Here is a 27,535-nt window from a genome sequence, read left to right as displayed (position 1 = left end):
TGCTCTTTTTTCCTCTGTCGGTCCTAACGATCTAAGAAAGGATCAACGGTTTCTAAGTCCAGGCTGAAGCCACGAGGCTCTTTGATGAGGAGCAAACTGTGAATAAGTTCAAATGCAGCGGGTAAAGTTAGCCCAGCAGCCATGTTTGGATCAGCAGGACGGTTGCTCACCTATCTTCTTGCAACGCTCCTCTCCTCTGCTCTGCATGAGTATTGGTGAGTAGATGAAGGGGCTGGCGTTGGATAAATTCCCCTCCAGCACACCTTTCAGTTTGTGGGGCTGCAGACTGACGGGCAGGTTGAGAAGCTTCACAGATCTGGAGTCGATGTTGAACAAAGGTGACATGAATTAGAATTAGGAAAGAAATCAACTTCATGAACCTCTTTAACACAAATATAGATGGTTGAGTTTGTTCATGTTAAAGGTGAGGTCAAATTAAGTAAAACATCATTGAGTTTACACTGGAAAAAAAACTGTCCACGAGAAGCATTTTGTCAGCCAAATGTTCTGCGGTTGTGACATGTTCTCCTCATGACCGTCAACAGATCAAATCTAGATCCTTTTCCTTTTACAAAGTCAAGCTCAGAAAGGTTGAGCAATGTGACTCAATGGGGATCTTCCAGACTTTCACCCTCGATGCTCCCAGCATAGGTCCATTTAGAATGGACCCACAGTGTTTTTAAAACGTTGCATTTGACTGACAGCTGTTTGAAAGGCAGTCACCTTCATGTTAGCCAGACCAACCAAAACCAAGGAGTCAGGCGCCATGGATGAATTTAACATTTTAAATACCAACCTGAACAAAAGAGTACAGTAGAAAACTGTTTCCACATAGGGCTGTGACGATAACCGCATCACCGCACTTTTTTTACACACTTTTTTTTTTTACTTTTTGCATATGGTGCGTGATTGGAACTATAATAAACACATTAAACGCATTCATCTTTGCTGATAATTTCCTTTTTCTGCTAGTCCTGTGTTCAGACTTTCCTTCTTTCTTTCAGACTGTTCTCTCCTTTTCTCCCACCACGCCTGTCTCTCTCTCTCGTAGGCACGCGCTCTCACTGTCTGCCTCTGCGCTGCACGTGACACGCGGCTCCCTTTACACACAAACAGGCGCGCGCTTTCAGAAGCACACATCCTCATTCTACAACAGAAGTTTTCGTCTCGCAAGGAAATGCAACAAATTATCTGTTTTTTTAACTATTCATTTACATTACAAGCTGCGTGCGTTCTTAAGTGCGCGACACGGCCGCCCACCGGAGGATTTAGTGTTGGGGGGTGGGGGGGTTATTACTGTTCTCCTTCACTCTAACACCAAACATGAACGCGCGCTGTTACATTCCCATGAAAATCACTACATGTTTTGTTTGGGAACTATTTTTTGCAGCGTAACGTTACGTGTCTGTATAAACAAAGGCGGAGCCTCCTGCCCTGCATTCTTCATGGGTGTCAGGCTTCACGGCTACCAGAAAGGCGACAAAGTGTCTGCAGCCTGTTTATTACTGGGCAATATATAATATTCTGAGAAGATGTCTGTACCAGAGAGCACAGGTGAAACTTGTGTGCAGCTCCAGAGCGGTCCGCTGCAGAAGAATCAACACGCACCCCCAACACACGTGTGCGCTCCTTCCTACTATTCCTACACAAGACGCTCCGCGCTCACACACAGAGTCAATCTACAACACCTATAGTTAGTTCACAAGTTAGATATGTAGTAGTTAGTTGTTGCTTTTATTTTTTATTAAAGAATAATATGTTGTGATTGTATTTATTTCCGATGCAGCCGCCGGAGGATTTTGTGGGTTTTTCTGACAGCTCATTGAATCTCACAATACAAAGTTAATTGCAGCCAAATGCAGCTCCTCTGTAACCTCTGGGTAGCAACCACTGTGATTCATGTCATACAGCAGGAACATACTTTCAGGCTTTTCCGTCTCGGCTTGAAGCAGATTTTTTACAAACTCATCCTTTCGAGTGTTGCCTGTTCAAATGGTTGATCACCGATCGCTTGATTGGCAGGGTACGGTTAGACAGTAAGTTACAATAAATATCACATTTTTTGAAAAAGCCGGATTTGGCGACATCATATCGTTTCAAGGTGGCGACCAGAAATAATCTCAAAGGCTGTGTCCAATTCTCTCCTTACTAACTACTAAGGAACTATATAATGTGGGACTATGTAGCGCACTGGATTTGAACAGGATTTGGACATATTCCTAACTACTTTTTATTTTTAAACAATAAATATGATGTCACCCATTAGCTGAAGTAAAATGAACTAAAATATAAAAGAAACACCTTTGTTATTGTTCCCAGTTGTCATGAGATGAATACAAAGATCTGAAACATTTTCTACAAACACAAAATGACCATTTCTCTTAATTATTGTTCAAAAATACGTCTAAATCTGTAATGGAGAGCACTTCTCCATTGCTGAGATAATCCATCCCATTTCTCAGGTGTGTCATAACAAGATGCTGATTAGCCCTTGTGCTATCCTATGGGGTCCAGATGACCCGATCCTTCCATTGACGTGTTCTCCCTACCATGACAAAGGTGGATAAAGGTGGAAAGAATTCATGTAATCCATGGACACCAGTGAAGATCACAAATCATTGTAGAAAAAAGGTTCAGTGCACTGTCTAGTGGGTCTAGATGACCCAACTCCCACCGTTAAAGTGCCTATGATAGCACAAGTGTTATGATTTTTGCATAGGTGTGCCTTAAACTGACCACAACAAAAAGCCACATGATAATGCACGGCAAAATGTTGCAAGGACCTTTACACAATTCTTGGAAGCTGAAAATATCCCAGTTCTTGCATTGCAAGCATCCTCACCAGACATGTCACACATTCAGAGTGTTTGGGATGCTCAATGTCCAGCAACTTGGGACAGCCATTGAGGAGGAGTGAACCAACATTCCACAGGCCACAATCCACAACCTGATCAACTCTGTACAAAGGATATATGTAGCACTGCATGAGGCAAATATGGTCACACCAGATCTTTGATTCACCAGATCTTCAGATCCTTGAATTCATTTAATGACAAATGGGAGCAAAACAAAAGTCTTTTCCAGAGGCTTCTGGGAAATATCTATGACCATGGACTTTGGAATTGCAGATTCAGACACTCCAGCAAATGGTGAACACACTAAATAGTGCACTAAGAAGTGAACAGTTGGGGAATTCAGACACAATCATAGACAGGCTTTATGCTACTCGTCAAAGATCATCAAAGTTTGTTGTCCTGAAACAGAAATGAGCTGTTGGTACTCATACGTTTTGCTGTAAAAAGAAAACCAAATGAACTCTCGTGTTTTTATAAGAAATTTGAAAAGACTAAAGGTCCAGCACCAAACTGATGACTACAACCAAACAATGAGTCGTCTTCCTAGAACAATAAAAGTGCTTGATTGAAGAGATTGAAGTTTACCAAGGAAGAAATAAATGCCACCAATCAAAGTTCTTGTTGCTCAAAGATAAAACCTTTTACAGAATTTGCATCAATATTGGAGCAAATACCAACAGGAAACAAGGAAAACTACTGACTCTGTTTTCAGGTTTAGTTAAAAATGCTTATGTGGTGCATAACACTGGAGTCCATGCTGAATATTAATGAGTCGTGTAACACAGAGACAGAGATTTATAGTAATACTCATTAAATGTTCCCACCCCAGCAAAAACTAAAGCACTGGAGAAGAGGAAAGAGTTTGTTCAAAACTTTTAGAAAAAATAAGCCAACTAATGCAAAAATGGAGTGGAGGACTGCAAGAGGTCCAGACACCAGGCAGACACTCCCATCCCATCTCCAAGGATCATTTCTGCTGCCTGTACCTGTGCTCTGCACTGCTGGTCAACAGCGTATGGTCTTGGCTGAGCAGCAGGCATAGATGGACCAATGAGGAACCATGGTCTGATGAAGAAATCAGAAGAGCAACGTCGTCTGTAAATGGCAGATACGGTTTCTGAAGCTAAAGACAAACCTGGGTCAGTGACAGAGGAAAACCCTGATTTACAACCGAATGTGAGTGCTGGCGGCCGTGGTGCAGCGGTGGGGCAGTCGACCCATGATCGCAAGATTCCCGCCTTGCACGCCCATGTGTCGAAGTGTCCTTGGGCAAGACACTGAACCCCACCTTGCTTCTGGTGGGAGGTTGGTGCCAGTGGAGCCGCCATCAGTGTGTGAATGTGTGTGTGCATGGGTGAATGGGTCTGTGACTGTAAAGGGCTTTGGGCCTTCGAAAGAAGGTAGAAAAGCACTATATAAGTATACGCCATTTACCATTTACCATGTGTTTGTGCCACAAAACATAACAATTACCATTAAAAATTTCACTGCATGCAGAGAGGGCAGACCCACACAAAAGGAAACTCGGACTTGGTTCAGTCAAAGAGGGTCTCTGGGTTTTGTCTGGAATAACAACATGGAAAATAGAATCAACAAGCAGGACGCTGAGGAGTCTTACCGGACAATGGGTAGCTTGGTGAAAGGCACAGGAGGCAGCGTCAGACCATCAGGAAGAGTGATGATCTCCATCCCACCCGGACACTTTGAGGTGTAGTTCTCCAGACTCTGGGTCACCTCCTTCTTTTCTGTGAAGGCGAGTAATAAAGCGCTTCAGGCCCAATGTTCAAACAAGCAGCCAGATGAGGTGACAGGTAAGATGATTCATAATTGTGTGGGAAATAAACAAACTGCAGATTATTGATGTGTTGGGTGTCCCTTTCTCAGAGATGAGAGCCTCCACCTTCACTTTTATTGTATCATCAATACCTTTTTCAGGGAACATTACTGTTCAGCCAGCCATATCATTTGCTTCGGCTCAAGTGTGTCCATCAGTGGTTAAGGTCATTAACAGACAAAAATGAGATTCAGATCAGTAAGACTTCACAGAGACTCATTGGGAGGTTGAAGGACAGCAGGCTTTGTAGTGATGAAACACTGTTTTTAGGTTTTTTCCATGATCTTAAATGTATCCATAACACCCTTTTATGACAAACACTTGATCTGTATTCTATCTGCAGGAAGACTTGGCAACTGAAACTCTGTAAAAGCGTGGAGGCGATAAAAGAGTCGGCGATGGGAGATAAAAAGAGCAGCAGAGACGAAGTAAAACAAAAAAAAAGATTTAGAGATGAATGGAGTGAGAGATCAGTGGTGAACTTGTCTGAAAGCGCCTGTGATGGATCACATCTTTGTTTTTGTCTGTTTGCGGTGTCAGATCGTTTCCAGCCGCCGTGTGCTGATGGACTGCTCCGGAGCAGACGATGCAGACAGGGACGCAGGCTCGGAGGACAATCCCTCCTTCATTACTTCCACTGAACACCCCCACACACACACACACACACACACACACACTACTGACAGACTCTTCCTCAGATGAACAAAACACAAAATTCACGCGTTCAACACCAAACACGACCTTCATGACAAAGACGACGTCGTTGCAGAGAAGTCTGAAGGCTCTTTTTGACCATAGCACCGCTCCTCATTCAGGCTTTATGGGATACAGGATTTCCATATTTACATTGATATTCAGCAGATTTCTCTGATTTTATATTGTTTTAACATTATGAAGCACTTTGTGAGTCATTTTCTGAGAAATAAAGCTTTTTAAATAAAGATTTACTTATTTACTTACTTACTTACTTACTATGGTTTCTTCCAAAGTGACTTACAGGTTAAAAAACTACAGAAAAGTAGCATTCCATTTCTCTGACTTCCTTCCCAAAGACATGTAATGATGTCAAGCAGTTTTTGAAGCTACACAATGATGTTGTTTTTAAATAACGCAAAGAAACTGCTCCTTCTTTCACATCAGTCTCTGGTTCTTCCTTCTTGAAATCTGATACATGTAAATGTAAACTGAGGCTTGTAGAGTCTGAGATGTCTCTCCTGATTTAAATGATATCTCTAAACATCGTTTGGTCTGAATTTGAGTTGAACTGACAGCTCATTGGTTCATCTTTTTGCTCTCTTTGAGACCTCATAATAAAAATCACTATTATTTTTTCAGGATCATATTGACATAACTCCAAGTGTTTTAGATCAGTAAGCTGTCAAAGCAAAAATCCCCAGAGTGGCATTGAAGTGGTGTTTGGCAGCAACTGCCTTTTTTATGTGCATTAAGGCTTAATCCGAATTCTTCCCCTACCCTTAAATTTATCCCTCCAAATGGAAAATTATGGAAAAATGGTGTGTTCTAATTTGTGTTCTAGCACAAAGCTGCCAGCGCTTGGAAAATGCTTAGCATCAGTTTTAGAACTTTAAAAGGGTCGTGCTAAGACAAAAAGTCATTACTTACATTTTCAGAGCACACTCACGTGCGCTGCGAGGGTTTCCCATTCACAAAAACTATTTGGGACACCCCAACCCTTCAAATGCCCCTACAGTTGGAGGGGTAGGAGAAGAATTCAGATTCGGCCTAGGTCTACATTTAGCTCTTTTCCACATTCATTCAGCTTTTTAGTCTTAGTGTTTTTATAGAACCCCCAAAAGAATGTTGATGAAAATTCTCATACATATGACATTGACTTGAAGTTGAGTTATGTAATCGTTATTTTTCCTACCAGAGCAGTTTTACCCAATGGTCCATCAGAAAAACATCTGCAGCAGGTCAGAGATACAGCGTCCCATTGGATAATCAGGACAGTTGTTGTACTGACTTGAGTTTGAGCTGAAAACTGCAGACTTCCCACCCAGTTTCCTGCCTGTTCTTCTGCTTTCAGACCACCATGGGGGAGAAAAATAAGTAATTTGGGGGCAGAAAACATAAATGAGAATTAGTTTCAAAGTCCTAAGAGTTGATGATGAAAATGTTTATTATACCTGCATGCACCAAAAGCCGCCATTAAGGCAGACAACGCAATAAGCATTTAAATGAGGAGCAATCAGAACCTGCAGTAATGAGAAATGTTCTGCGGCGTCTTTCAGGTTAACAGAATCTTTGGACAAGAGCCGTAACAAAGATTATGACTTTATTAAAGCATGTGAAAGCGCTTTGATGAACAGACTCAACAGATTCTTATCGGGTTTCCAGCGCTGCTGTTCTTTACTCCACAGATGAGGTCAGTCATCACTGCTGTTGGCTTTTCAGCCCTTTTACAAGCACTAGGAGAAAAAAAGGCTTGATGGAAACTCCATATGAAGAAAAACAGACTCATTTGCACTTTAAAAAAGCTTTACCTCACTTCAAGTAGTATTTCAATTATGCAGTTATAGCTTATGATGCAGCGAACGCGTAACTTATTTGGAGCGAACCTTAAGCTGCATTCACACCGAACACGTTGACCATGCGTTCAGCCAAGGGGTGGGCACATTTTTTTGATAGTGGGCCACAAAGAATTCTAAAATCCGACAGAAGGGCCGGAGCGGGAGCAGACGCATGGAGTGTTTTGGTAATCCACCTTAAGAGAAAGAAATAACACGGAATCTGGACGAAAACATTTGGCTTTAAAATTAATAAATATTTTAAAACATTTGAGTTTTTATTTTAAAACTGTGGCTTTTTTCTCATTTTAGAGCTAAATGTACCAATGGCTTGATGCACCTCATGCAATTAGAATTAGAAAATTAGAGAAATGCAACAAAATCAACAAATATTGCGACACCACTTGGATACTAGAGCGGGGTCCGCAAACCTCTTCTTGAGGGCCTCAATAACCTTTTTTTTCACTGATGTGTCTGATTTTAAACTTCTCTAGTCTTTCTTTTACTATGAAGCACTTTGGTTCTCCTGAAGAAGTTGTAAAGTAATTAAATAAGGACAGCAGTTTAGCTCAGGCGGTAGAGCAGGTCATCTAACAAGGGTTGGTGGATCGATCCCCGCTCTCCCAAGCCAGCTCTTTCTCTTCCAAATTTCTCTTTCATGATCAATTTAAAATGTTTGATACTTCCGTGAATTAAAAGGGACACCTTCCATACACCACTACCAAATCAGAGTCCTTGATTGGTCAAAGTTCATCTGGTTTAACTTGCGACACCCATTCAACACCGGCGTGTTTTGTACATAGTGCCTGAAAACGGTCGTAAAAATGTAGGTAGCGACACGCCAGAGTGAGAGTTTTGAGCACGGGAGCCTTAAACATGAATTTATAAAAAATTTACAGATTTTTTTAATGTACGTGGTCACTTGAACGTGCGTTGCCGAGGGCGGTGAGAACAAAGCTTCACAGAGACGGCGATGGTTGCTTGCATGCTCCCTGCTGTCACCTTGTTGCTCCAGGTTTGTAAATCTGTGCATTTTCTCAACAGTGAGAGCAGCCACTGTGAGACATAATCAAAGCTTTTCACAGACCAAATTCAGACACAGAAGCTTTAAAAAGCTTGCATGGACTCTTGGATGACTGTTCTGTAAGCATTTCTTCAAAGGGCTCCGTTTCTTTCATCTAACTTGATGAGAAATCGTTTCCCTATTCTTCTTCATTGTTAATGAACACTAATACAGAGGTGTTTTTTCATTCATCTTCTTGACCGTTTTTCCCTTTCGGGGTCACGGGGTTGCCGGAGCCTATCCCGACCACTTGGGCGTAGGCAAGGGATGCCCTGGACTGGTCGCCAGTCTGTCGCAGGGTAGAATATCCTCAATCACACGTCCATTCACTCTCACACTCACACCTATGGACAATTTACAGTTGCCAATCAACCTATGAAGCATGTTTTTGGATGGTGGGAGGAAGCCGGAGATCCCTGAGAAAACCCACGCATGCAAACTCCACACAGAAAGGTCCCCCATTGATGTTGTACTTTTCATGTCCCCCAGCTGGGACTTGAACCGGGGGCCTTCTTGCTGTGAGGCAAGAGCGCTAACCACTGCGCCACCGTGCAGCCACAGAGGTGTTTTAATATCATTAAATATCAGCAAAACTGGAAACTGCATGATAAAATATATTTTCGATAATTCAATGCATTTAGTTTTTCTGGTTTTCTTCACCTTAGTTGGAAGTTTGGGGGGGGGGGGGGGGGGGGGGGGTGTAGAAAAAGAAAACAGGAAAAGCTGCTTTAAATGGCTCGTGTGATATTAGATGTTTTGCTTTAAAGGAGAGTTTTACGGCAAAAACACAATTACCTTGTTAGTAAAGGATGAAATTCACACAAAATTAAAATCAGAAAGAGTGATGGAATGCATGTTTGGGCATGGGTCTGTGCATGTGTTCATGCGTGTTTGGGTGTGTGTGTGTGTGTGTGTGCATGTGTTCATGCGTGTGTGGGTGTGGGTGTGCATGTGTTCATGCGTGTTTGGGCATGGGTCTGTGCATGTGTTCATGCGTGTTTGGGTGTGTGTGTGTGTGTGCATGTGTTCATGCATGTTTGGGCATGGGTCTGTGCATGTTTTCATGCGTGTTTGGGTGTGTGTGTGTGTGTGTGTGTGTGTGTGCGCATGTGTTCATGCGTGTGTGGGTGTGGGTGTGTGTGTGTGTGCATGTGTTCATGCGTGTTTGGGTGTGTGTGTGCATGTGTTCATGCGTGTTTGGGTGTGGGTGTGCATGTGTTCATGCGTGTTTGGGTGTGTGTGTGTGTGTGTGTGCATGTGTTCATGCGTGTGTGGGTGTGTGTGTGCATGTGTTCATGCATGTTTGAGCATGGGTCTGTGCATGTGTTCATGCGTGTTTGGGTGTGTGTGTGTGTGTGTGTGCATGTGTTCATGCGGGTGTGGGTGTGTGTGTGCATGTGTTCATGCGTGTGTGGGTGTGGGTGTGTGTGCATGTGTTCATGCGTGTGTGGGTGTGCATGTGTTCATGCGTGTTTGGGTGTGGGTGTGTGTGCATGTGTTCATGCGTGTTCGGGTGTGTGTGTGCATGTGTTCATGCGTGTGTGGGTGTGCATGTGTTCATGCGTGTTTGGGTGTGGGTGTGTGTGCATGTGTTCATGCGTGTTCGGGTGTGTGTGTGCATGTGTTCATGCGTGTGTGGGTGTGCATGTGTTCATGCGTGTTCGGGTGTGTGTGTGCATGTGTTCATGCGTGTTTGGGTGTGGGTGTGTGTGCATGGAACGTAAAGCAGACATATTTATATTTGTTGGACGCTGCAGTGTGGTTGTGTGTGCATGACAGCTCAATTGTGTTTTGATAAAAGCATTTTGTGTTGAAATGATTGTTGTACGATGGGGGCTGTGATCAAACATGAATGATGGGGGAGGAATTTTTCAAAGGAGGAGTTTTACTTAAATTGGTTCAAAAACTGTCCCTGAAATCTGTCACAAAGTAAAAAATATTAAATAAATGAATTTTATAATTTTTTTTCCGACAGCACAGCGTTTTCTTAGACAAAGAAGGCACAGGAAATAAAAAACAAAAATGATGTGAAGCTTTCTCCATATGCGACAAAAGACTAAGTCATTTCATCTGAGCTTCTGTTCCAATGGCGTCTGCATGGAGGTGGAAGTGTGATTGCATGGGGCTGCTTGGACGCTAAAGCTGTTGCACATTTATTTTAAACAGATGTGGTCCAATGTAAGTCCACCAGGAAGTACCAGAACAGGACAGATGAGGGAGACGAGCAGAACCTCACAATCCTCAGACCTAAGGTCTGCAGGCTGCTGCACTCACCAAACCTCGTTCAAAACCCCAGATGATTAAAGGTTTGAGTTACACAGGTTTACACAGGTGAAACATTACCTTCCAAGCAGAAATAATCTCAATAATGACTAATGTGATTAGGAGGAAAAATGTTTCTGTAAGCCCAGAAATGTCACAAGTTACAAACATTTCAATTGGAACTAAAGGTAAAAATATATCCAAAAGTATTTGCATTATAGATATGAATGACTGAAGCGTTTGTGGTCCAGTGGAATAAAGCTTCAGAAGAGGCTTTGCTATGTTTCACAAACATCCATTGCAGAACCTACAGCAAAAAAAGCTACGGTAAGAGATCACTGCGATAACAGAGGTGCGATTACACAATGTGTTTGTGCCACAAACGTCTGTTAAGGCTGCAGAACGTCGTGTTAGAAAGGTTTTCTAAGCCTCAAACGTAGAAGGCCCTTTACGGTTTCACATCTGAACTTCCTTCATCCTCCTCTGTTTCTGCTGCGGGTCTCTCTTATTAGTGAACACTGGCGTCTGTCTTATGGATCATCTGGATCCCTCTGCTTTTGTAATAACCTCCTGGCTGTTCAGGATTAAAACTGTAATACTTTACTTCTCTACTTTACTGACGGCGCCGGTGCCCCCCCTCAGGAACCTGGACTGGAAAAGCTGTCTGGACTCCCCCGTTATGATGCCCCTGACTTTTTTTTTAAGGAGCTGACCTTGATCAGAGAGGAAGTCCAGCATGGTCTGCAGCAGGAAGGACAGGTGCCGGACGGACAGCGCGGGGTTGCCCATGCGGCGCGAAGCATAGACCAGCTCGTGCAGCAGCCGCATCTGAACAGCCGCCCAGCCTCTGTGGGTGCCTGAGAAGAGACAAGGACATTCACACTCACAAGGATGACCACTCTCACTGCTACTGTCTGTTTGCTCAGGAAAAAAAAACTCATTTGCTTTGGATGTTTTATTTTGAAAGTCAACTAGAGTTCTGCATGAATGTGGAGGGATTTTCCTGTCTGCTCGTGCAGCAGTCCACTGTGCAATGTTCAAGAGTTTCATAGTAAAAGGAGCAAAAACAGAGACATGCTAATGTAGTTTATACCCACCTGTAAAGGTTATTTTAAGGTTTATTTTTCTGAGCATCTCATCAGTGTCTTATGATGCAAAAATGTTTCTTTTTCTTTTTGCATGTTGGAAACGAAATGAAACACATTTTGCTTTGGCTGTTTCTATGGTAACAACAAACGGTCGGTTCATTTTTTAGTTTGGACTTATAATATTGACCTCAGCTTTTAAAAAGGAATTTATTTAACTTGCAAGTTTTAAGTTAAAAACCAAAAAATAAGGTTTCACCCCTGTACTCCAAATCCCCTTGTATTTATGGAGCAAGAGTGGATTTTTGCAGGCTCTTCTACCAATGCATATCCCCGATCTGTAATCCTAGTTCTTCCTCCCAAGCATTTTTCAAAAACAATGTACGACGCTCCAGTTTTTTCAGAAAAAATATTCCTAAATACATTCCTAGAAACTCGTTTTTTAAAGTCAGGTGGGCTCAAAAGAAGCTTATAAATGTCCTCATCTTCTGGGAGGAATTCAAAATTAGGAATATTTTGTTGAACATAATTTCAAATCTGTAAATATCGGGGGGAAAAATGTGTTGTAGGGAGAGAAAACTTATCTTTTAGTTGAGTAAATGATGCAAATTTTCTATTTCTATGAGGAGAAGACTGAAAAAGTGTGCCGTCACCCGTGAAAAATGACTTATTTTTTGCTCAGACCAAATGAGGTCAGTTCAATTGCCATTTCTTATGGACACCGACATGTTGGAACCAGAAATCTTCACCAAGCATTTCAAGTCAACATTTCTATGGCAACCACTCTCACCAATCAGGACAGAGCTTGTTGGAAGTCCACACCTCTAGCACTCAAAGCAGGCTCAGGAGCGTTTGACATGAGACCGCCTACTTTTATTGAAGCATCTAATTGGTCCGTTTAAAAACTGAATAACTTGAACTACAGAAAAACATCATAAAAAATGAGGATTATCCAGAACATGTCAATAAAAAAGGTATCAGAGCAAGAATGGTTCTTCTGACCAATGGAATGACTGAGTAACAGCTGCTTATTTCTCTATAGAAGTCTATGGGATTTTGGCTTCTTGGAACCAGCAGGTACTTCCTGTATGGAACGTGAAGTGGGAGGGGCTACTCAGTCCAATTCTCTCCTCCAGTCAATGAACTAACCCCACTCTGAGATGCGTCCCCCTCCATCCCTGCTGTGGAGGACAGAAACATGAGAGTGTGGCGGGATGTTTGATGAACCCTCGCCATCATTCCCACTGACAAAGGTTGGTGATTTGTTGCTTTACGGTTATCAGCACTTCCCTGCCGCGCTTCTTTCCTGGCCCGGCTCCTTCAGCTGTCTGAACAAACACATGCTTTCCCCCCTCATAAGCACTTTTTCCATTTGTGTGAAACTGCACCCACTAAGCAGGCTAAAAATAGCTGACATCCACCTGTCTGCCAAATCCAGCACTTATCTGCACGACAGTAATCCAAAGGACACGCTGGATTTTTTAAGGGAGCTGCTCTCACTTGCAGACGGGGAAACGGTTTCATTTGAAGTATTTTCAGACCTGAACTGGAGGTGTCTCCAAATCCAATTAAAATGCCACCCAGATGATGAGTTGTGTTGCCTGAGCGGAGCAGCTGCATTGTCATGCAAACCCTCGCAGGAAACACAGAGTCCTCAGGCTGCCTCTGAACCGCTGTGTGAGGTGACGAGGAAACGTTCGGTCAGAAGAGGAGCTGAACAAATAACTAGAACCACACTCACACAGCCCTTTTGACGGTCTAACAAGGTGAGATCAGAAGTCTATTTGAAACAAAGGATGCCTGTTGAGGGTCAAAAAGAGACAGAAAAGGAGAGACTGAGCGTCACAGAACCGTCTCACTCAAAAGATCATTTTCTTTTTCTGCTTCCTAACACTGCTCTCTGATTATTTTCAGGATAAGAGAGACGCAGCGGCCTCTGATTACTTTACATAGAACCTCCGGGGGCTAAAAACTATTTCTATTTTCTGGGAAGTGAGGAAACCGAGAAAGCAAAGATGGCTAACATGAAAGCAGAAAATGACTCGGAAGATAAAATATTTCCAACGGGTATGCTGAAGACAGACACCTCTCAGAACACGCCACGCACACGCCGCTCTGGGTACGGCAGTAATTCCCAATACATCCCAGAGATGACGCTGCTGCAGCACCTGTGGAGGTTCAGTCTGTTCTACCGCGGAGACAGACAGAAACATGTCTGAGACCAGGAGCTCCAACCACAACCCTCTAGGCTTGAGGTCAGGTTGAGTCGACCTGGAAGAAACAGAGTGTCTCCTATTCCTTCATCCTCTCCTTTAAACAGTGGAGCCTCCCTCCTCTCTGAAAAAAAACATCCAATTCCACAATACTTAGCAGTAACAGTGTTGAACGTGATGCGAATATTGATGGTGTGTGATTAAATTCCTGCTGTTCCTCCTCCAGAGTTTTAGCAGAACTGAACCACCTGAAAGTTCATTCCCTTGCTTGATGGAGGCAGGGAAAAGGGCTGAGTTTGTCTGCAAGGTTTTTTCTATTGGATCATTTCGTGCCAGGTTACTAAAACGGACATCTGCGTTCCAAAACGTAACCAAAACCAGCAGAGAAAACCAAAACAGGCCTTTCTGTTCTTGTCAAACAACAATGGCTTTGAGGGAAAATGGAGGCTTCTGGTTCAGTCCTGCTATGCAAAAAACTTGACATGACAGGTCAAACTGTGTGTTAAAAATGATAAGTGTTGCCTAATCTACAGCTGAACAGACAATGTTTTTCCTGTTCTTGTTCAAACAAACTATTACAGAAACTATCATGTTGGAGAATGAATAACATCCAGATTTCCTGCTGTTCTGCCCAAAATGAAGAAAAGGCACAAACAAAATGAAAATTTATCAATCATTTGTTTTGTCAACACAAGACCCAACATACATGTTTCCTGTGTGGGGAATACAACATAAAAAAGAGGATTCTGGGTAATTCCAGGCTGGGCTCTCACAGCTCCGGGTCATTCGGTAAAGGAAACAAGGCCAAAGATTAACAGCATATCAGTGAAAAATCTGCTCACACAGCTCCTCCAATCACCATCCACAGAGAAAATGTGGATGTCTCTCTATTAAGACTCAGCTCTTCCTTTTATTGCTGCTGCTGACCACGCAGCCACTGCGCCCAGCAAAGGTCAACAGTCTGTAGAGCCAGGAGGCTTATCATAAGGCCCCCGCCAAAGAGCTGCACATAAGCTCATGCCAGCCGTGGCCTCGCTCTGGTCTGAAGCAAAGAGAACCACGGAGGAGGAGGAGAGGTGCTCACATTCCCTGAAAACTTAAAAAATTCTCCTTTCCAACTCAGACATCAGATCAGACCTTTGCTGAAGTCTTTGGGGTCGAGCGACAGGCTGTATCCAGGTAACGTCTCCAGCAGCAGCTTGTAGCAGGCCCTCCAGCCTGGCTCCGAGATGGTGGGGGCCACGCACTGCATGGCCGCCACGCGCTTGAAGAACGCTGACTTTCGATGGAAGCCGATCAGTTCGTAAAGCTCTGACAGGATGCTGTAGCGCTGGATCTTCTCCTCTTCTGACAACTGCAGGTCAGAAGGAAAGAGTCACGTCATGGATCACCTTTCTTTATGTCTCGCACCACAGCAGCCCCTCATGACATCACAAAGTCCCAGCAGAAGCTGATAGCAGAGCTGACGTTAGCCCCCCCCCCTCTCTGCCATGTGAACGTTTAGATGTTTGCTCCATGTTTCAGCTTCTCTCTCACTGTTCAAATGAACCACCAGGATGACAGACTGACAGTGTGTAAACCTGCAAAATCCACAAAGGATCAAATACTTCTTCCCTCCACTTGTTCTACTGGCAGAAGTATGAAGGAATATTCACAAACATCACTTAAATCTGACCAAAGGCTCTCATTGGGCGGCAGTTTAGCTCAGGCGGTAGAGCAGGTCGTCCAACAACCGAAGGGTTGGCGGATCGATCGCCGCTCTCCCCAGCCAGCTGTGGGCCCCCGAGTGCGGCTAGTCTGTAGCTCACCGCTCCCCCCAGGGGATGGGTCAAATGCGGAGAAGGATTTCCCCATTGTTGGACAAATAAAGTATAAAAAAATTAAAAATAACATGTCAAATCTACTTTAGATGTTTTTATTTTGCATGCGTCCATTTCTGTTTGCAGATGCAGAGCAGTTCTTCCACATATGAACGCTTCTCCATGTCCGGCGCTTGAGCCGAGGGCGGCGGGGGCCATGAAGGAGACACACGGAGGACGACCTGGCTTTGCATTTCTGCTTCTTTCAGCCCCCTGAACCTTGCGACCCTCCAGAGCTCCGGCCTGCTTCTCCTGTCAAACTTCAATCTGTCAAACAAATTTTTCTAACATTCATTTCATTTGACAAAATGCAAAAATATCAAATGTGTGGCTGCATGTTGGTAGAAAAAAGGATTTATGAATCATGATCTGCAGCCAATATATGTTCATATGATATATTATATATTCTAAATAAATCCTCTTTGGTCACTTTTGTCAACTAAAACTTTCCAGATGGTTTCTCCTTTTGCATTTTCCTAAGCGGTGGCTCTGAGAGCTTCAGTCACCACGGCTTAGGTGAGGTCAGATTACAGAGGTGGAGTTCGTCAGCTGCCCCGGCCGGCGCATGAACCGCAGTGGTTGGTGGCAGGTTGGTGTCACATTTCCTGTGACACGCTGGCTATAGGAGGGCGTACGTGTGCCCCCGGGGCAGAGGGAGCGCGTGCTGTGAACCTTCTTCCAGGTACACAGTTGCATGATGGGAAAAATGTCCTCCTCCATTCAGAGCAGACTCCTGAGCCCTTCAGGCCCCCGCAGCTCCTCAGACCTGCCCTCCTAGGCTCATGTCTGAAGCCTCAGCTGTCGATGAAGGTTCAATCATCATTGATCACACGTTCTCCTAGTGCGTGTACAGAGGAGGGACGGCCGGATTCTACAAGTGTTCTAAAGATGGATTTTTATAAAGCCCCATCATTTCCCAAGTTTTGTGATTACAGCTGATGGATAAAAGAAGGACTGTCCCGCAGATGGGTAAACCCCCCCCTCCACGTGAAGCTAAACCCATGAATACTTTCAGCTTTAAGGTGATCGATCTGCAGGAGAGACTTCCTCTCAAGATTTTCATTAATTTCCCCCTTTTGTCTTCAGAAAATATCTAGGAAGACTAAAGCAGACCAGTTCAGTCTGACTCCGCCCCCCAATTACATCACTGAGACTTCAAAAGGCTCAGATGAGATACTTGGATGTTTTTTTTTTAATTTGATCCTTCTGATTTATTAATTATTGTAAGAAAAACCGTAATCCTAGTCGCAGAAAGGAGACCTTAAATGTTGCCCCCTCAGGTACTTCAACAAGCAGCTTCATATGAAGAAATAAGAACAAGAGCACTGGAGGAGGAGTTATCTAAATGACTTAGAGGAACGCTAGAGAAGGAAAATAAGAGGATTGTAGGGGGAGAAAAGTTCCACTTCTGATCTTAAACTGTTTCAGATTATTGTCTGTATCCAGAGCAGCTGGAAAAGCTGTTCAATGGTACCTTACCTGGCCCAGATTGATGTAGACGGCGTTCTGCAGGAACTCTGAGGCCTCCCTGGCCCTCTTCTGGATGGCCAGGACCCGGACGGCTTTCACGCAGGCCTCCAGCTCGATCACGCCGGCGTTCTTGTGCTGCAGGACCAGAACACCGGCAAAAGCGTTAATGAGAAATGAAGGGTCAAAGAGTTTTCGTGCCCCCCAGATAATCAGAGGAAATGTTTTCTCATTAACTTCTGACCCCGCTAAGCCTGACTGCAAACGCAGTGTGACAGAGGAGGGGGCGCTGGTCCTTCAGGACTGCAGCCGAGTGTTCAGGAAGTCCCATGCGTCCGTTTTTACCTCACGCTGCCTCAGCAAAAACACTTTGATCTAAATACACAAAAGGTAACAAGGCCTCTGCATAAAACAAAAACAGATTTATGTAAAATGACCAATTTTTCTCCACATTAGTGACTCTTTGATGAGATAAGATGGAATTGTGCAGAGGCCCAGTGAAGCCGTGGTGTTGGACGGATGCTGCTCTGCCCGTGTGATGCTGCTTTCAAAGGTTATCAGTGAATAATAAGCTTTAGTTTCCAGTAATTATATGCGCCCTCACGCTTGATGCTACACAGTATCCCCATGTTGTTCTGTGTATTAAAGCAGCTGTCACTTTGTCAGGTCTGATGCCTCCAGCTGATGCCTTGACGCTTTATCCAGCACTGCCCCCTGCTGGCGTACAAAAAAAACGCTTCAGTGCTGACTCGAAGCCAAGCTCTTTGTAGGAAAATAAATGTGGATGCAGATCATTTATGGGAAAACAGCAGGTCAGGGAGTAAAACTTCCTGCTCACTGAACTAGCTCACAGCTGGAAGCATCTGTTTCTGAAACAAAAATCACAGCAGCTGAACCCTCAGGACCTGCTGCGGCAGAGCAGACGACATTATTGATGGTCATTGGAAAGAGGAGAAGCAGCGGCGGGTCTCATCTAAAACTGTAGATGTCAGTGTAAATCTCTAGAGATGTCTGGAAAACATGCAAGACATCCAGATGAAACCTCTCCTAAAGACTCCCACAGTGGATGATGAATGACTCCCAAAAATACTCAGAAGCGGTTTGAAGCCCCCAAACAGACCGCCGCTCCAACACGGACCGCTGAGCATCTTCAAAGATGCTTCTGAGCTCCAGATCCTCACAGTCGGAGGGTGAAGCAGCACGGAGGAACCGAAGAACCAAAGTTTTATGCAAACAAAGATTGATGGCACATCGAAAGCGTCCCTGCAGGGGGAGGACCAGCAGAACGGAGTCGTGAATATGAGACAGCTCGAGAAAGTTCAAGACAACTGAGGGCCGGACGCCTGTGCAGAGCAGAGGGGGGGGCTGAAAGGAGGCGGTCGTCCCTGCAGAGGAGCTCTGAACCTCGCTTCCTGTGAGCCCCACAGACAAGCTCCAACACCACAGAGCCAGCCGAGGAGGACGAAGCACAAACGATCATCGGGCTTCTGGAAGAACTCTACAAAGCTCTGCTGACATGAAATAACCTCAAATCAGCCTTTAGGACTAAAATAAACATCTGTGGAAGCAAACGGTGGATGAGAGCGGCAGAAAACAGAGGAGCAGAGGGTCCAGCAGTTTCCTCCACTGTGAAAATCCTTCAGGATCATCTCCAGAGAGACGGCCGTGGAGCCCAAACCAGGTTCAGCACATTCAAGTCCCACTGCAATCATCTTCTGATCTATTTTCCAAATGTTCCCAGTGGTTTTTTAATTATGATTATTGTTGTTTTCTAAGACATAGTTTCTGTAGAGCGGCAGGAGTTCATTAGAAATTCACCTCTGGGTTGAGGGCAGGACTGTTGGCGTGGAGTAACCGTCTACGTATTTCCCATGACCCCTTCATTCACACTCTCCTGCTAGCTTACAGCCCCTCACAACCCCAAGCCAACATTAGCGGTGCAACAAACAGGGTGATCAATGTCAGATCCATCCATCCGTACAGTTCTGATCCAGATTCCAGCTCAGACGAGGAAAACAAAGACGTTCATGGATCTGTTGGTCTGACAGTGGATGATCAGAACGGAGTTTCTACGTCACAACTGAGATCTTTTTCCAAAATGGAATTATTTCATCTGCTTCTGAGTCACTGCAGACTGAATAAAGAAATGCTCAAAAATGCAGTTTTAATCTTAAATTATTTTATATACATCCTTCAACATAAGGAAAATGCTGCAAGAACCTGTTAAAAACACTGTTCTCAGGGAAGTTGGTCATTAGCTGCACATGCAGACAAGAACTCAGCAAGAACCCACCTCCTGCAGAAAATTCATTAAAGCTTCAACCTTGAAGCAACAGAATTATAAAAACACTAAGGAGCTGCAGGTTAAGCTGTGGTTGTTTGCTGCGGATTAAAAAACAGTTCAGTCTCAGTCAATAAAAACTCACTCAAAGACAGAAAGAAGAAAAAGAATAGGACTTTATTTTTTTCTTCCATCTTTACTGACATCCTTCTGCCATTATAAAGATGGCTTCTCTTAAGGATTTATTTCATTAGTGGGGCAAAAAAAGCATTTAGTCAGCAACCAACTATGCAAGTTCGCCAACTAAAAAAGAAGACAAAGGGGCCTGTGATTGTCATCATAGGTAAACCTCAACTATGAGAGACAAAATGAGAAAAATAATCCAGAAAATCAAATTGTCTGGATTTTTAAAGAATATATTTGTAAACTGAGGTGGAAAATAACTGGTTGGTCAATAACAAAATTTGAACTCAATACTTTGTTGTCTATCCTTTGTTGGCAATGACCGTAGTCAAATGTTTTATGTAAATTTTTACAAACTGTTGCTGGTATTTTGGTCCATTCCTCCATGCAGATCTCCTCTAGAGCAGTGATGTTTTGGGGCCGTCTCTGAGCAACACAGACTCTAAACTCCCCCCAAAGATTTTCTATGGGCTTGAGATCTGGAGACTGGCTAGGTCATTCCAGGACCTTGAAATGCTTCTTATGAAGCCACTCCTTCGTTACCCGGGCAACGTGTGTTTGGATTTGTTGTCATGCTGAAAGACCCAGCTACGTTTCACCTTCAATGCCCTTTGCTGATGGAAGGAGGTTTTGACTCAAAATCTGACCATACATGACCCCATTCATTCTTTTTACACCGATCAGTCGTCCTGGTCCCTTTCCTGAAAATCAGCCCCAAATCATGATGTTTCCACCCCCATGCTTCACAGTAGGTCTGGTGTTCTTTGGATGCAACTCAGCATTTTTCTGCTCCAAACACGACCAGTAGAGTTCTTACCAAAAACTTTCTAGAGTTGTTTCATCTGATCACAGGACATTATTCCAATCCTCTTCTGGATCCTCCAAATGCTCTCTAGCAAACTTTAGACGGTCCTGCACATGTACTGGCTTTAGCAGGGGGACACGTCTGGCCCTGCAGGGTTTGAGTCCCTGGTGGCGTAGTGTGTTACTGATGGTAGCCTTTGTTACTTTGGTCTTTGGTCCCATGTCTCTGCAGGTCATTCTCTAAGTTCCCCCGTGTGGTTTTGGGATTTTTTTCTCACCGTTCCTGTGATCATTTTGACCAATGGGGTGAGATCTTGTGGGGAGCCCCAGATGGAGGGAGATTATCAGTGGTCTTGTATGTCTTCTATTTCCTAATAATTGCTCCCACAGTCCATTTCTTCACACCAGGCTGCTTACCTGTTGCAGATTCAGTCTTCCCTGCCTGGTGCAGGTCAACAGTTTGGTTCCTGGTGGCTCTTTGTTCTTGGTCATAGTGGAGTTTGGAGTGTGACTGTTTGAGGTTGTGGACAGGTGTCTTTTCTATAGACAACCTGTTCAAACAGGTGTCATTAATACAGGTAACCAGTGGAGGACAGAGGATCGTTTTACAGAAGAAGTGACAGGTCTGTGAGCCAGAAATCTTGCTTATTTGTAGGTGAACAAATACTTATTTTCCACCATAAATTACAAATAAATTCTTTAAAAATCAGACAATGTGATTTTCTGGATTTTTTTCTCACTGTCTCTCTTAACCCTTGTGCTATCTTAGAATGACCCCCCCTCCCCCTTATATTGACGTGTTCTCCCTACCATGACAAAGGTGGATAAAGGTGGAAAGATTTCATGTAATCCATGGACACCAGTGAAGATCACAATGAAGGTTCAGAGCACTGTCTAGTGGGTCTAGATGACCCAACTCCCAACGTTAAAGTGCCTAGGATAGCACAAGGGTTGGTTAAGGTATTTCTATGATGAAAATTACAGGCCTCTCATCTTTTTAAGTAGGAGAACTTGTGCATTTGATGGCTTAGTAAATACTTTTTTGCCCAACTACATATTAAAGCTCCTGCATGGCAGAGAGTTCCAGGAAGCATCTGCCTAAAACCCAAAGTCTCTTCCCCCACACCTCTCCAGGTTTGCGTCTTACCTTCCCATAGTAGGAGATGGCCTCTTTGTACTTCTCGATGATGTCCTCGGGGCTGAGGCAGTTCTTTGCTCGTCCGATCTCGGCGCTGGTGTCGGCGCTGATGCCACTGGCTGTGAGGGCGCCTGCAACAGAATCCAACCTGCAGATCAGAGGTGGAACCACAGCAAGATCTTCCTGATACCAAAGCACAGGACAACAACGAGAACAAATCAAGACACATTAGCTCCCATCATGTCCTCCACTAAACCCCCAGCACCTGTCAAGAGGTGTGAAGACCATCCAGAACACTAAATCACTGAAGGTGAAAATGGAGTCAATTCATATTTTTGCAGTTGATTCAGCAAACTGCAATCAGCTGTTTGGATTTTAAATTACAGTTTGTATTCTCGTTTGTAGGCGGAGCTCTAAATCCATCAACAAGGAACTCAAGAACAAGCTCTGAGGTTTCCTAAAATTAACTTTAAGTATAAAAAAGGGTCAAAGTTTATTTGAAATGTGAAAAAAAAATCCTCTTAGGATGAGGAAGGATGGAATTCCCACCTGGCATGTGATGCATGTCTTTAATATTTAGTCACCTGAACCGGAAAACTGTCTGATCATTTGAGGCAAACATGAAAAACCTGCTGCAACTTTATTTATCTAAAACGACTGAATGTGTTCCTCAGTTAAACATCACAAAGATGAGGGGGTCTGTTTGGAAATGTCTCTGTGGTTCTTAAATTAGAGCCGCCGGCAGCAGCAGTGGAAACAGAAAGTCTGCTTCTTTCTTCATGGAGATGGAAGCTCCAGCTGCAGACAAAGCTGCACTTTCTACAAGCACCGTTCCCCCCTGACAGCCTGGGACAGCAGCTTCCATGTTCATGAGGACCAGCTGCTCTGCACACACTGAGCAGATACTCCCTCATGTGTGTCAATGATCAAGTTTTCAACTCCATTTAGCAATTGTCCCAAAATCTAACCCTGTGCTGCATCTTGGGGCCATCTAAAAATCTAACCTATGTTGCATTTGTGGACTGTGTGAAAATCTAACCTGCGTTGCCTTTAGGGACCATCTAAAAAAACGAAGCTATGCTGCATTTATGGACTGTCCAAAAATTCCTCAGTTGGTCCTGTTTACATTCTGCTCCTTAATACTTTGTGAATATGGAATTTCAATGGATACAAATATTTTAAATAATAATCCATGTGCCTTTTAATGTGTGATGAAACTACTGTCTCAGTAAAAAATAATAAAAAGAGGCCAATAGGTTTTACATCTTTAATAAACTATGTAAGCTCTACATAATAAAGCCCTGAAAGTCCCAGGAAAGACATTCAGAAAAAAAAACTGTTTCATATTGAAAAGTTGGCTAACAGAGAATGTTTTACTGCCCCCTGCTGGTGATGGAGCACAACAGCATGTATGTTTGGAAAAAGAAATATTGACTTCAGGGAAAAGATAGAAATCTCCAGGAGGAGTGGGGTGAGCCCGTGATTTCACTTTCAGCTAAAGGATCAGAGGTTTCAGGAGTGAACAGGAGAAAGTGAAGCCACTCAGACCTAAAGATCGTCACTAAGGTTTCCTACAAAATCAAGCAGGAACGTCAGAACTTTAGAGAGAAGACGGAGCTAATGTGACTCAGAATTAAAGGGATTTAAATTCAAACAAAAAAGATGCAGTGACAAAAGCACAGGAACACAAGCAAACAGCAGGACTGGTGTCCAGGCAGCATCAGTTGGACAGTTCATACCTGGATCAATGAGAACCTCCTGAGCTCCTACAGACAGAGAGAGAAAATGCAGATTCACTCCATGACACACGTTAGCAGAGTTAGCGCGGCCACAACACAAGCTGAAGTCTGAAGCAGACGGGGGGGGGGGGGGGGGGGGGGTTATGCCCGCCAAAATAAGAGCCCAGACGAGCCTTATTCAAATGGATGTCATTCCCTTCACAGGCTGCACATCTGAGAAGCTGCAGGATGCATCCCATAGGTAGCAAAAGCATGTGAGCCTAAACCGCATGATCAGCTTCCAGGTTTATGCTGCATTCAGAGGGAGTGGAGAAAATGGGAAAAGAGTGGAGCTGATCGTTCACAGCTGAATCTGAAAAATGAACCATATCAGATTGAAGTCTAAACAGGGAACGTCGTCTGATGGTTTTTCCTCTGTTTTTCTAAGGTTAGTTCTGAAAACGGCTTTGAAAATTAACTTTTGGCCTGTTTTAATCATTTTATATATCAAATTTGATATGCATATCTGTTCTATATTTATATTTTCAGACACTTGATCGAATTCAAGGATATGCTTTGTTTCAAATGTTAAACGTATTTTTCTTTTGTCAAACACTCCAATGAAAATGCTTTTTAACATGTTCTTGTGGCATTTTTCTGATGATGGACATAAAGAAAATTAAGCTTAAAAATCCATTTCTGAGTTTTTCAAATTGTTGTAAGATCAGAAGCAGACACAAAAGTGATGTTTGAAAAAGGGCCCATGTGTGAAATAGAAAATACGCTGGGTGGGCAACAGTCTCCCTGCTCTGCTCCATTCTGATCATCCACTGTCAGACAGATGGATCCATGAACGTCTGTTTTCCTGGTCTGAGCTGGAATCTGGATCTAAACTGGACGGATGGATAGCTCTGATATTGATCACCATTTCTGTTGCACCGCTAAAGCTAGCTTGGGGGGTGTAAGGGGCTGGAAGCTAGCATGGGGAACATGTAAACAGAGAGCTCTCGGAAACGGAGAGGGGAAGGGCGGTGGGGTTGCTCCGTGCCAACAGTCCCACCCACAACTCAGGGATGAATTTCTGATTAAAATCCTGCCGCTCTGCAGAAACTATGTCCTAAAAACGACTCAAGTTTTTTGATTTTGGCTAAAAAAAATTATTCATCATAATAATTAAAAGACCACTAAGAACACTTTAAAATGGATCAAAATATGATCGGAGTGGGACGTTAATATTTTTCTCATAGTCCTGATTTGGGTTTTCTAAGCTCTTCATTTCATTCATAGGATATCAGAACAGGACATTTCATGAATTGTACTTTATAAAAGGATCTTTGTTTTCTTGGAGGTATGCATAGATAAAACATAACTCCTTTACCTCAAACATTTCGATGAGCAGATCAACCTACAGAAACAAAGATTTCGTTCTGCTTTTAACCGACATATTTCTACATCTTTTCTAAAAGTGTTAAATTGATAAACTGGTTCGACTCACTTTAAAGAAGCAGAATTTCTTTGTGAAAAAATTTCATTTTTTCCTGGTTGTCTCACCCACACACATTTCTGCTTGTTGTCTTTCCTGCATAAGCTCCTTTATTTCCTCACAGATCTCGTCTTTTGACATGAAAGGTGAGAATGTTTGGCTCCGCCTCTTTGAGACGTCATTTATGGCGTAGCCTGAGCAGAAATCCACAACATTCTGGGGTTGTATTTTTTTTTATCTCAGATTGATTCTACGTTAAATGAAAAACACAGTTTTTGCTGAATGAACATCAACATGGAGATATGCGAAAAGCGCCGTGTTAAAGGAGGTAATGCGGCCGCCGGTTTCAGCAGGTTGCACACAAAGCCAGCAGATGTTTGCGCGGCTCAGCAGAAGCACCAACTCCTCCTCCACCTGTCTCCCTCTGCTTGTGACCCACCTGGTCTGTGGCGTTTCCCTGCATCCACCGGCTGGCAGACGCTGGGTTTGCACCCAGCAGCCTTGCCTGCAGTGCCTCCTGGGTAGTGGAATATGACGGACGCCGAGCATAACCCTTCCAACGCACCTGCAGGAAATGCAGATGTTCAAAAACACAGGTCCTCCTTCCTTTCTTTCTGGTTCTGACCTTTAATCCAAACCTCTTTCTGCTGTTCTGCTGGACAGGTTGATGGTCTGAGCAGAACAGACCAGATTCTGACCATCAACCTGTCCAGCAGAGCAGATCCAGGCTGAAGGAGGAAGAAATCAGCTCACCTCCGAGCCACAGGAAGTCATTAACGGCCCGCAGCAGCTCCACGGCCATGTGGTAGTGGACCAGCGCGTCCTGCAGCATGCCCGCCTGCAGGCACAGGTCCCCCACGTGCTTCCTCATCCGGCCCTGGGAGCGCTTCTTGTAGTGTCTGTGAGCAAGGCAGGGCCAGCGAGAAGACTTGTTCAGACAGCAGCAGAACGATCAGGTGAATGCAAATATACGGAGCGTCTTCGTGTTTTTCTGTCAGGAAGAAGCTGGGAGCAGGAGGGGGGGGGGTGTATCAGCACAGGATGTGAGGATGTGAGCAGCTATGATATTAGGGGGGGGGCATCACAAGGATACATGAAGTTTGAACTTTCTGGAGTAGTTTTACTATTTTGGAGCAAAAGCAAAACAAAGTGGATCAGGAAATGGAACCAGATGAGAACAGAGTCCGGATTTCTGAAAAATAGAGGTTCTGTCCAGCTGAGCTGATCACCTAGACCCGTAAACCGGAACCGAGTTACTAAACACTGCCGGCGTCTGCTCGGGTTCCACTTCAACTTTGCAAAAACCACCTAGCAAATAACGAAAGGATCATCAATGGGCCTTAATCGCAAATGTATCGTTATCGCGATATCAAGCTGTGCAATACGCATATCGCAATAAATGATTTCCTTGAATGTGCTAACACGATCTTATGGCAGCTTGAAGTATTTAAAGTATGAAAAATAAATCCTTGTATGCATTTGGCGAATCGGATTGCCTCCTGTACATCATTGACCAATCAGATGGAGCCCTTTTGTGTTAGATGCTCGCCGCCTATGTAGACGAGGGTCATTTGGAGAAAAATGTGAGGTATGTTGACTCTTATTTAAATTAACTGTTGCAGTGAAATGGAAATTATGTATTTTATTGTTTTGCTATTTGTTCATGTATCGCAAATTATATAGTCATCGCAATATTGATCACTAATATCACAAATCGCGAGTTTTCCTCATATGGTGCAGCCCTAATCATCGATAACAGTAGAAGGAAGATTAAAAAAAAAAACCTGAAGGACAAAGCCCAACAACACAGGGTAAAGTTCACAGGAACCTACCCTTTCAGAATAAAACAGGAATTCACAGAAAATAGGGCAAAAACAACTAAACTAACTCAACAAAGGAGTGTGGGCAATAAGAGTTATTTTCTTCTGTTCATCAAAGTTCATCAAACTTAAATGCAGCTTTGATCAGACCGGCATCACCTGAACACCCGACCATAAAGCGTCTAGCAGCGTCTGAGCAAAGCAGGTTGTTGCCTAAATGATGTGAAATGAAAGGCCGCTGATGCTATGAGGACATCCAAACAGACACTGTAGCAGATTTAACCAGTTTATCCCAAAGGAGAACAGAAACTCCAAAAGAACTGACAGAGAATTCATTTCTTCGTAGAACTGCGACTCTGGAAACCCGCATCCGGCAGTGTGAGCACATCAACCTAGCAACAAAGTGAAACCTGTGGGGGAGGGATACGTTTGGAATCGTGATGAAGTCCATAACAATCCTTCAGGATGAAGCAGAAGCTGATGGGATCAGTGAGGGGTAACTATCTAACCAACTAACTAGTAGGTCTAAAGTCTCACCTTTTCACACCCAACAACAAACTCACAGGACAGTATGAAAGAAAAAAAAGGAAAAGACACATAAAGCAAAGAAGTCAAACGAAAATGAACAAAGGAACGAGGCTGTTTAGAGTGGGAAGCTGATGCAAACAGCCTGATGCATTCATCTCATGCAAGTTTGGGAAAATGATGAACGGAAGATGCAGATTAAACGATGGATCTGTAAGAACTCTCAGCTAAACTCTGAGAAAACAGAAACCTTAGTTATTGCCCCTGATGATGCTAAACCAGGGATTGAGCAGCACTTGGGTTCTCTTGGCCAGGCTGTCAAACCCAGCCTTAGAAACTGGGATGTCATTTTTGACAAAGATATGATGCTGCAGCACTCCAAACAGCTGATCAGGAACTGTTTCGTCCAGTTGAGGA

The 27,535-nt window shown here is 43.7% G+C and overlaps 1 protein-coding gene across 2 annotated transcripts in view; it reads right to left on the bottom strand.

Annotated features, from left to right (window-relative positions):
* trappc9 (trafficking protein particle complex 9) overlaps positions 1-27,535 on the bottom strand; it is a 169,238-nt gene that overhangs the window by 139,795 nt on the left and 1,908 nt on the right. Inside the window, exons 3-11 of one of the 2 annotated variants that reach the window (XM_023960197.1) lie at positions 25,527-25,672; positions 25,213-25,338; positions 23,312-23,338; positions 21,582-21,703; positions 17,179-17,304; positions 14,978-15,194; positions 11,256-11,399; positions 4,474-4,600; positions 171-316 (exon numbers count right to left, since the gene is read on the bottom strand). In XM_023960197.1, coding sequence (XP_023815965.1) covers positions 171-316; positions 4,474-4,600; positions 11,256-11,399; positions 14,978-15,194; positions 17,179-17,304; positions 21,582-21,703; positions 23,312-23,338; positions 25,213-25,338; positions 25,527-25,672 — 1,181 coding nt within the window. The remainder of the gene's footprint in view (positions 1-170; positions 317-4,473; positions 4,601-11,255; positions 11,400-14,977; positions 15,195-17,178; positions 17,305-21,581; positions 21,704-23,311; positions 23,339-25,212; positions 25,339-25,526; positions 25,673-27,535) is intronic. The other variant, XM_023960198.1, reaches the window with a different exon arrangement.

Source organism: Oryzias latipes, chromosome 11, assembly GCF_002234675.1.
Source record: "Oryzias latipes chromosome 11, ASM223467v1".
Lineage (NCBI taxonomy): Eukaryota > Metazoa > Chordata > Actinopteri > Beloniformes > Adrianichthyidae > Oryzias > Oryzias latipes.
Note: the sequence above shows the minus strand (reverse complement) of the source record. Positions and strands in the feature narration are given on the sequence as shown.